General features: G+C 49.5%; 1 protein-coding gene across 1 annotated transcript in view; it reads left to right on the forward strand.

Moving 5' to 3' along the window:
- Window positions 1-1,017: 1,017 nt before the first annotated feature.
- The window catches only part of Pax5 (paired box 5), a 165,591-nt gene continuing 155,627 nt past the window's right edge, over window positions 1,018-10,981 (forward strand). The window contains exons 1-2 of the mRNA XM_050155905.1: window positions 1,018-1,133; window positions 6,725-6,890. Coding sequence (XP_050011862.1) covers window positions 1,091-1,133; window positions 6,725-6,890 — 209 coding nt within the window. The 5' untranslated portion in view covers window positions 1,018-1,090. The remainder of the gene's footprint in view (window positions 1,134-6,724; window positions 6,891-10,981) is intronic.

The following is a 10,981-nucleotide window of genomic DNA, read 5'->3' on the forward strand; positions in this document are numbered from 1 at the left end:
CCCGGGCGGCGCTGTCCACACGCAGCGGGTCCTGAAAGCGGCTCCGGGGCGGCGCGGTGGCGCACTGTGCGCGCCGAGCAGGCGGAGGGCTAACGCCGGCAGCGGCGGTAGCAGCACGGGCATTAGAGCCGGCAGGGGCTTCATCTCAGCACCGACAGCCCTGGCGGCCCCGGCGTTCCCGGCGGCAGGGACCCGCTTCCTCTCCTGCGCCCCTTGCTCACCGCTCGGCAGACGCGGTGGCTGTCCCGGAAGAGGCAAGCCAGGGATAGTCCAACCGGACCCCCAGGAGCGGGCAGCGGGGCTCCAAGAGTTGGTAGCGTGAGGGCACAGCCAGGAGCGAATGGGCCGGGAGCCTCGGGGCCCGCGGGAACTTTGAAGGCGGCGGGTCCCGGGCTTTGAGGGTTGCAGTTTCGGGGCGCTCCGGGCTCCCAGCCTTAGTAGCGGTAGCGTCTTAGAATCCGCCGCGGTCCCTGCGCGGCTGGAGAGGGAGTTCTTCTACAACTTCGTCGGAGACGTCGGAGAGCCGGCGGGAGAGAGGCGGAGGGGCACGTTCAGCCCCAGAGACACAAGCAGCGGGAGACAGGAAGGATCTGGCGGAGGCCGAGGGGTGGACAGACCCTCGAAGCAGCGTGACCGAAGCAGCCTGGCAGCTCGCTAGCCTCTCTGCCCCGGAGTGAGGCGAAGGGCCGTGTGCTCGCGGCCTCTTGCAGGCTTCTGCTCCGGCGCCGAGCGCCCCTAGCTGTCCCGGAGGTGGGCCCCTGCGCTATGCCCTCGACGCCGCGGGCGCCTGGGCCTCTGCTTCTCGGGTGTGGGCCGGGAGGCGCCGCTTGAGCCCGCGGAGGAGCGAAGCTAGCTGGAGTTGGGCGCCCGCTCCCAGACCGACTGCCTGAGCACCGTTTCCCGCCTCTCGGCTCAGCTCTCCGCGATCTTCCGCAAGAGGCTTGGAGAGGGACCCCACGGCTGCAGAGGTGTTTTCTGAGCCCACCTCACAGGGTGCCTGGCCTGGTGGGGCGGGTCCCTAGGTTCCCTGAGCAGCTCTTTGGCGCCGAGAGGCAACGGCGTGGGCCGACCTGCAGTCTGGAGCGCCCCGATGGAAATACACTGTAAGCACGACCCGTTTGCATCCATGCATAGTAAGTAGGCGGCGAGCTCGCTTCTCTCACTCTCCGGCCGGGGTCGGGTTGGGGGTGTCGGACTACGGGGCAGGTAACAAGTTCTGGAGGGCTTGGGACCTCTGTAGCTGCATAGACAACTTTGCAAAGTGCAAGGCTTTTAGGTAGCGGACGCGGAACGCGTTGGCCGCCAAAGCCGAAGTGCCTGATCGGTAAATCCCGCCTCCAGCAACGAGGTAGTGTAGGCGAGCTGCAGCCTTTCCTGGTCTCCTGAAGCTAATTCTCAGAATCCTGGTTCATACTCATAGAAGGCTCAGAACTGGGCCAGTTGGAGGGCAGGAAGTTTTAACAAAGGTCAGTGAGAGTCTCAGAGAGCGCCCCAAACCCCAACTCTGTTGGCGCCCTTTTCAGCTATGGACCTGACCAAGACTAATGCTTAGAATGAAAAGTGAGGCCCCAACCGGTCCGATATGTGTGAAGAAAAGAAGTGAGAGTTAAGAAAGTGCACCTGATCCAGGGTTCCAAATGTCTCTTGGGTCGAGGAGAGGGGATTAAAAAAAAAATAAACGAAGTCCGGGTCCCTAAGCTACACTTTAGTTTAGGAGTCGGCCAGTACTGACAGAGACCTTTAAAGACACCATTGGGTCGTTCTCTGTAGGGTGCCTGTCTTGAGATGGTTTCTCTCCTAGAAAGAAAAAGAGAGGGAGAAAGTAGGAAAGAAAGAAAGGAAGAAAGCAAGCAAGAAAGAAGCTAATTAGTCCCATGCAGGCGCGTCTGCCTTCTGAAAGCCTGTGCGGTGTAGGAGACCGGCAGGGTCATTTCGGGCACCGGCAGGGCCCTGATGGCTGACCCGCAGGGATTCGGCCAGTTCACCCATTAACACAGCCTCCTGTGAGATGAGCGCTCTTCTCACGGCGAGTTAACGCTGGATTAGATTCGGAGATTTCAAGGAAATTCCAAGTGGAACGAATCGCGTTTTCCTTCTGTTGGCTGTAGAATCTGCCAGGGGAAGGCGCCAGGCTTTGGCAGACTGCTCTCCGGTTCCCAGCTCGGGTCTCTGTGGACTGGAGATCGCGGAGTAACTCCGTGGCTAGCAGCCGGCTGCAAGCTCGCTTAACCTCAACCAGTCGGGATCTACTCTAGTCATGGGTCCCCTATTTAACAAAGGCAGCAGAGACCCGGCTAGAGAGAAGGCAAGCTGGGGCAAGAATCTTCGTGTCTTCCACGAGTGGCCTGGCCGCTGGGGAAGGTTTGTTTAGGCAGCCGAAGCGGGCTGCAAGCCGGTCAGCTTCTCTTTGTGTCAATATCCTAGTTGGAGGTAATCCTCCCAAGCGGCAACAAAATTCGCACAGAGAAGCGGCTTGCTCTGGTCCCAGCCCCAACGATTCCTCCAGGTTTGGGGACTGGGTTTAAGCAGTTTCCAGTCCACCAGGGCTCCAGCGTCTTCCACTGCATTTTCCTGCACAAAGTGGCTCTGGAGCCTGTCTGCTTTTACTCAGAGCGAACCTGAAAACAAATGAGTTGGGGGCAACACACTGAGAGGTGTGCAAGCGTTGGCTCAGTCATAAAGCAACTGGGAAACAAGATGGGTAGGGCTGGCTCCCCTGCTTCTTCCCTTACTGGCGGAAATCCAAAGGCCCGCACTGCCTCTCTCTGTCCAGAATTCTGCTGCCCAGAGGTCATGCCCAAGCCCTTGGGGAGATAGCATCAGACTCGGTGGTCTTCCGGTGTGCATCCGTGTGGAGAAGCAGCTCCTTCCAGGTGCTGGTTAACCAACTGCTAATGCCTAAGCCTTCCTGCCGGGCCTTCAATCTGCCCCCTCCTCGGGAAGTGCTCCCTCCTCCCATTCTCAATCTCCCTGGCAGCACAGTGGGGGCTGGGCCAGCCTTGCTTCCAGAGCTAGAGGAAACCCTTGGCTTCTTTGGAAAGACCCTTAGTTCTTGTGCCCAAAGCTGTGTGCTTGCCCAGTGTAGTCTGTCTCTGGGTCCCAATTTGCTGGTGATGAGGGCAGAGAAAATAGGCTCTGCAAGGTGGCTGGTATAGCAGGGTCCTTTGCTTCATCTTTATTTCTGGCTCTGGTCAGTTTTTCCTTGTTGCCTCCCTTCTCCCCCCCCTCCCCTCAGCCCCCAACCAATTCTGCACAGGATAGCTTCTGTTGGGAGGGACAGGCCCTACTGCCTAGCAGTCTTCTGAGTTCAGAGGTACCCCACATCCTCCTCCAGTTCCATCAAGCACACTGGCACAGTGACTCTTCCCCAGATGGTTCCTCCCTCCGAAGCATTTTGCCTGCTAGTTAACAAAGTACTTTTGAGGCCAATGCCACACCTGAGTGTGACCCAAACTGTCAGTTACCGGCCATTTTCCAGAACAGGATACTGAGGCTAGAGAGAAAAAAAGACTGGCGAAGATCAGCTGCAGCTGGTTTGGGAATAGAGGCATGCTGTTCTGCTTTGGAGAATTAATGGAAGGGGGGAAAGAGAAGGACTTGGTCCCAGACAGGCCAGTTGGAGTGTACACACATGCAAGGCTCTGCCTCTGTAGTCCAGCTATGTCTGTCCTCACAGCATGTATGTCAGTACTTGGCTGTCTGCTCGCTCTCTGTCATCCTGTTTGCCTCTGCCTTCTGCGTTGGTGCATTTAGAAAGAATTTCAATGATCAGGGCTCTCGTAGTTCAGTCTTCAGCTGGCAGCAGGCATCACCTTCCTAATTATCTGTGCCTAACCATAGTTTTGGGGGTGTGGGCAGTGTCCTTTGTGGTCAATATATCCCTAACAAGGTCTGAGGAGCATATGCAGAAACCAGTTCCTTCCGGAGCAGAAACACAAAGGTCCTAGGGTCATCCGCAATTCCATCGTTCTATCAGCCTTCAAACCCTGCTCTTCCAGATGGGGCCGGTCTTTACTTTTGCTGCATCTGTGTGTGTTTCCCAGTTTATCCCTAACTTGTTTGCATTTGTTTCTGTGCCAGTCTCTAAATTCTGTTCCTCTTAGGAATGATAGCCGAGTTCATGTCTTGGCCCTGTGCCCTCCTGACAGATGAGCCCTCACCTAGCTGGAACCCATGGTAGAACTTGGGACTTCAGTCTTTGAGGAGATACAAAGCTGGAGAAAGACCTGAGAGGGAGGGAGAGGAAACATACCCCCACCCATAGAGACCTGACCTCTAGAGATCCCCTTCCATTTGTTAGTCTATTTAGACTTTTCCATTCCTTCCCCCACTCCCTCTGCCTGCCTAATCTAGTCTCTGTGCCCTATTTCGCCTTCCCTTCTTTGCCTTCGGTCTCATGGTCTCATTCGGCCCTCCTCTCTATGGTAGAGGGAGTATAGAGAGTCTATAGCATCTATATCCTGTGCACATACCTCTCTTTCCCTGTCCCACCTCCACTCTCCCTCTTAATCTGGACTTCCTTTCTTACCAATCCTAGATTAGCACCTTTCCTGAGGCCTGTTTTAAAGTGCTCTGTTGGCTAGATTCATGAATGAGGCAAGAGGACCAATAGGTTCTGGGGCCTGTCCAGAAAGTTAAGAAAAGTAAGAGTCACCTATGTCTAGTCCATGTCAGCTGGAGGCACTTGCCTTGGAGTCTGCAAATTCCTTAGTATTCCTTGTGGCCAAAGGGAGGTAGTTTGGGGAGTCTACTGTGATTTAGGAAGACCAGACTCCAGGAAACTCTTGGCATTTGTTTGTTTTTGTTTTTGTTTTCTTATGGTAAAAACCTACAGATTCCCTACAGAACTGCTCTTGGCATTGAAGTGCTCTGAAGGCTGCCACCGTGTATTGGGCAGCAAGTCTCAATTGTTAGTGGTTTAGTAAACAATGATCGCAGATTGGCTGCAATGCCTGGATCCTTAGATCATAGCAAATGTGCGCTGTGTCTTTCAGCTGCCTTTCCTTGACATGTGTCCTCCCAATGAACACACACCAATTATGGATATGCTTTCTTTTACTTAGATCCAGCCTCTTCTGGAAAAATTGGTCCACCCTTTTCCCCCTTAGATGATCTCTGTCCCAGAACAAAGCTCTTGCTCAGGGTTGCTGAAATCTTTCTGTTTAAGTAAACTATGCAGTTCTGTCCTAGCTATAAAACTCTGTTCAGGAAAATTTTCTCTCTTCCTATTTTTTCTTCTCCTGTGTGCAATGTTTCAGAACAATCAAAATTCCCTAAAGGTACATTTTGACAATCAGAGGAAAATCCAGTGTAGTTTGGCACTAAGTGATGTAAATTACCTTTTAAAAAATGTGGTTTTCTTGGAAATAGCCTGAACTTGGAGGTTTGGGAAACTCATTTGTGAATTTGTTAGATACTTTTAAGGATAAAGGTTGTTTTAGGAGTGTTTTATCCCTCAATTTCAGATGTTCATGGGCCTGCTTGTAGATCAGTCTTGGACTGGGATAGGGTGGTGGTAGCCGAACTGTGGGTGTTGTTTCTCTGTTTTAAAGTTGGGGGGTGGATGTGTGTGACCTTGAAGGTGCCTTGACTTCTCTTCTAGAGTTCAGCCTGTCCTAGGCTAGGTGGTTTCCCCTCCTTGGCCTCTGAGTTGTCAACAGCATCAGGATAATTCTCTAACTTAGCTTCAGTTTTCAATCTTCAGCAATGCAAGTTAACGTGCTTCAAAGCTATAAGGGCCAACGACTCTGCATTGTATCAGTCCATTTAGTTTACTCAGATCCTGCTTCCTTTCAGCTGGAGGTGATTACCAGTTGGAACATCAGAGCGGAAAAGGGGCTTTCTCTGACTCCTTTTACTTAAAATACATTCTATGGCACTCGTAAAAATCTGGTGCTCAGTTGCTTTATTTCCGCCTAACCAACTTTAACCTGCTTGCAAATTGCAAAACTTGCCCAAAATTCCAGGGGCACACCTTTCTAACAAATCCTGGTTCAGTGGAGTGTGCCGTGTGCAGAAGAGCCTGTGACTCATTTCTTTTGTGTGCTCTGAGAGGGTACAACGGTCAGGCCTGCGCGTCAACCTCACCGTCTTAAAGGAAGGCTTTAAATTTTTCTTTCCTATTTTTAAATTAAGGCAGCGGTTAGGTTTTGTCTCTGTGATCTGAAGATGCTGGTCATTAAAAAGAAAGTCTTCAGTTCTTGAATTAGGTTCCTGATGCAAAAACACTTTCCCCCTCGATAGGTAGATCTTAGAACAGCCTGTTTCACTTCGAAGACATTTGTTAAAAAGAAAATGGATTCCATTATTTTCTTTTCCTCTTTAAATTTGATTATCCTAAGATATAATTTTCTCCCCAGGATCTCCCTCAAATTCAGCATTGTGTAGTAAACCATGCTCCTTTCATATAGATTTCTTTTACACATTCCCTTACCGATTCCCGCAAATGAAGAGGAAAATGCTAGTAACTAAAAGAAAAAAAAAAAAACAGTGTGGGGAGCTACCAGTGGCTCTGTTGACTGCCTGCAGATGAACAAAAGCTAAGACCGGTGTTAAAAAGCAACCTAAGGGTCCTCATGTCATCTGCATGATTGGACTCCGGGTGCAAGACATTTAGCCTGCCAGCATTTGTGACCAGAGGGCTCTGGGTGCTGAGAAGGGCACTTCTACTATGTGACTGGTTCTAACCACCCTTCCCCTTGCCTTTGTTTCTGATCTGTTTCAGGACATGGAGGAGTGAATCAGCTTGGGGGGGTTTTTGTGAATGGACGGCCACTCCCAGATGTAGTCCGCCAAAGGATAGTGGAACTTGCCCATCAAGGTGTCAGGCCCTGCGACATCTCCAGGCAGCTCCGGGTCAGCCATGGTTGTGTCAGCAAAATTCTTGGCAGGTAAAGGATGGGCTCCAGACTTCCCTCAATGTTTTAAGAAAGATCTAAGAGACAGTCCGCAGCTGCTCAAGGTGCCAGTGTCGACAGTGAGACACGGCAGCATTTTGCTCTCCACACTCAGTACTCGAGAGTTTGCAACATCTATTGAGATCCTCCTAATCAAAGAAGCTGTGGGACCCCCTGTTTTCAGTGACATGTGGAATAGGGTGACTTTGTCAGGAGGAGCAATATGTTTCTCAAAAGTCTGGTGGATTATTTTAAGGAACCCAAAAGTCAGAGGCTCTTGGGAATTTCTTCCAAACCTCTTAAGCAAGCCTGGGGTCAAGGGAATGGCTGGGGTTGGGGGCAAAAATTATTTTATACAACCACAGCTGATTGTTTCTTTCCTTATTTTCCTTTTTCTCTTTTGGTGCAGGGCTGTGTACATGCTAAGTGATTGTCTACCACTGAGCTCTATTGCTCGCCCTCACTATTTTCTTTTTGAATGTTTTCAGAGAGCACTCAATATTTAAAATCCAGTCATCATCTTCAGTTGTATCATCAGCCTTCTCAAGTTGCTGTAGGGTTTTCTTTCTGTGTGTTTTGTTTCTTTTTTTGTAGTGACAGGCATCCTAAGTACACATTAAATTAGACAAAACAGCAGCAAACACTAACTCTCAAATCTGACATTTGAAAGTTGCCACTTGACCCAGCAATTTGCTGCAAGCAAAATACTTACAATGTCAGTCCTCTCAAAGGACTGTGCAGATAGTTAGCCTCATGTTTATTTTTCTTTTTCCTTTATTTCTTTCTTCCTTTCTTTCTTTTTTGCCAGCCTCAGCATGATACAGGAAGATTTCAAGATGAGGAAATAAACCTTTCTAGGACTGACTGGCATATGTCTGGCCAACTTAGCACTTGGGTTGGATGGGGGCCTAAATGGCTCTGGAACTCTGTCTCTCTCCATAACCCCAAAACATATTGATAGTTGTTTTGTTGCTGTTGTTGTTGTTTGTTTGTTTTTGTTTTCTAATGTCCTGGGCATGTGACATTGTTCTAGGTCTTCCCGGGTAGACAGGCACATTCTCAGGTTAGCTCTTCAGGGCTTTCTTGCTATTTTGCTCCCTGGGGTCAGTGATCCTCGTCTTTGTCCTGGAGCTTGCATTATGGTTCAACTATTGACACCTGACTGTCAATCATGAGCATTTTGAAGTATTTTCCAAGTTTTCTCAGTTACATCATGACTTTCTGTTCTGTCTGCTGGAATTTAAAATTGTTCCAACAGTGTCAATCAACACTGTTAATAATAGTAGGAATAACCACATTGGGGAGCTTGATTAAGCCCAAAGGAAGATGTCTCAGGGACAGGAAGCTGGCAGTTCCATTAGAGCCACCTATCCCTGTGTTTATTCATCTTCTTCCTGCCCAGCGTGGGTCATATCAGCCATGGGGGACGAGGGCTCAACCCACTTCTGTTAAACACTCATCCAGCAAATGACTTCCAGCCTGAGTTCAGGAAGGAGCCTAGGAAAGCAGCCTGGTGGCCATGTTAGATGGTGGGTTAGGGGAAGATGGGAGAGGGTGCAGCAAAAGGCAGTAGCATTCAGGGAGATGGAAGGAAGAGAGAAGACAAAGGGAGGAAAGAATAGAAAACGTACAAGAAAAGAGGGTGAGAGAAAGCTGTTTTAGAAGTCGCTAGTCTCACTTTTGGAGCCGAATGGTCCCTACCTTCTATGTAAGATGCTTCTTTGTGGGGGGTGGGAGGGGGAAGAGAGGGGAGGCCCTTCCTTTGTTTTTCCTGAGACATCTTTGCTGAGCTGACATTTGTTCACTGTTTGAACACTTCAAGCTGCTGAGAGCCTTTCTCAGACACCCGAATGACTGGGTCTCATGTTCTAGAGCCCCAGAGCCCTCTACATCTCCCGTGGAGACCGAGGTGGACAGGGATCCTTCTAAAGTCAGGTCAGCAGACTCCCGTGGACCAGAATAGATTTGTCACTGGGCAGAGTGGCACTCGGAAGTTATGCGCCGCTCCGGTGCCTGGCCGTTTAAGTTGTCAACAATAAATTGGAATTTCATAGCTCATTATTTTCATAACTAAGAACCACAGTGGACAAAATGTCACTCTAATTAGAACTGCCTTTTAAGAAACAAGTTCAGCCCTAAAACAGTGTGACTGGGAATTTCTGAACTTGGCCTGTTTGACCCACAGATTGCCCCCACCCCCTAGAAGAATTTGATGGGTGTTCACAGGGTGACAGATTATAGCGTGCTTGGTGTGTGGTAGCTGTGGTTTTCAAAGGCTGTGGAGCAAGGCAGGAAAAGTCCTTGGGAGCAGGAAAGGGTTCCTGTCCCTCCAAGAAGGTATGTGGGCTGACAGGAGTGTGGACATTCAGTCTAGAACTCAGAGCTGTAGAGGATCTGAGCATCATACGAAGGCCAAGTCAGATCACGGAGCAGGGCCTCGGTCTCCTCTCATTGTGAATGCCTGGTCATTTGAACTTTGGTGGCATGTCACACACTAAAAATAAAACAGTGAGGATTTTAATCCCCATCCATGCACTCTACTTTATGCAAATTCTCTCTCTCTGTCCTTTTTTTTCCCCCAAAGTCTTCACGGCCATTCTGAATTCTTGTTACCCTAATAGCTCTGCAAAGGAATCTTGGCAAATAGCCTCTCCTATTACAGGAAGAGGGTAACTGAGGCCGAGGAAGGCTGAGTTGGTGAAGATCACACAGCCAGTTGGTGTCAGAATCACTACAGGCACGGCACCTCTCCACTCCCAACCGAACGCTCTTTGTGGCTCTTTGCACCGAGGGGCACCGGGCTGGTGGCTGCCGTTTATCTTTTGTCTGTAAAAGCCAAAGGGCTGCACGGCTGTTCTGCTGAGATGAAAGGATGGTTATTAAGTCTGAATCCTCACTTGACGCAGTCTTGAGTTGGGGTTTCTGGAGTGTCTGTGTTGCCTTCTAAGAACCTAGCCCACGTGTCAGTCAAATGCAAGACAGAGACCTCGAGTGTCAAGACTGCGGAATTCCACAGTTGGCACTGCTCAAGCAGACTGGGCAGGGAGCCCTGGGCTGTCACATACCAGCCATGTAAGCAGGGGACTTTATTCTGCTGCCTGGTGAGTTTCTGCATGGCCACTGTGGTTCTATTGGATTCATGTATTCTGAGAACACAGTGTGGTCTACGTATATGTAAGTCCTATCCCGAGACTATCCTTGCCCTAAGAGGATCAGGTGATTATTGGTTCATGGAATGAGTGAAGGATGCTTGAAGAAAAAACCCTGCAAATAGTAAATTTCTCTGTCATTGTAAGGATTGCAACTACTAATGCTTAAAATATTATAATCAAAGCAGAAACTTGTGGTAATGCGGAGAGTATTGGACTCAAAGTCTGGTTTGAAATCTGGGCTGTGTCTGTAACTAGAGGAGCTGGGCAAGTCCCTTAGTCTTCCAATCATTTATATTCTCTTCTGTAAAATCCTGTTGACTTCAAAAGATGTGTGAGGACCATGATAATTCGAAGAACTCCATACTCGAGACTGTTGTGCCAGAATAAGGAGTTGTTATGTGATAGTAAATAATTGGCTTTCTCAGCTGGGGAGATGGCTCAGAGGTTAGGAGCACTGGCTGCTTTTCCAGAGAACCTGGGTTCAATTCCCAGCACCCACCTGGCAGTTCACAGCTGTCTGTAAGGCCAGTTCCAGAGGATCCAACACCCTCACATAGATGTACATTCAGACGAAACACCGATGCTTGTCAAATAAGAGTAAATAAGCTTAAAAGTAATTGACTTTCTCTTGAGAGGTTGAAAGGACGGTAGAGTCGTCCAGAGATGCTGTGTACTAGAATTCAGGTGACTTTCTATCAAAAAATATTTTTTGTGGGTATCTGTTGAAGCCTTTTGTGATTAAGAACATTTTTGCTAACCATGGGATAAAACCGAACTCTCTGAATATGGCGGACAATGAGGGCTGCTGAGAAGCCAAGGACAATGCCACTGGGTTTTGATCCTACTTCATGTTCTGGCTTTGTGGGAGCCTAGCCAGTTTGGATGTCCACCTTCCTAGACCAAGATGGAGCGGGGAGGACTTTGGACTTTCCA

The sequence above is a fragment of the Alexandromys fortis genome, unplaced genomic scaffold, assembly GCF_014885135.2.
Source record: "Alexandromys fortis isolate MF-2015 unplaced genomic scaffold, M_Fortis_MF-2015_v1.1 scaffold_92, whole genome shotgun sequence".
Classification (NCBI taxonomy): domain Eukaryota; kingdom Metazoa; phylum Chordata; class Mammalia; order Rodentia; family Cricetidae; genus Alexandromys; species Alexandromys fortis.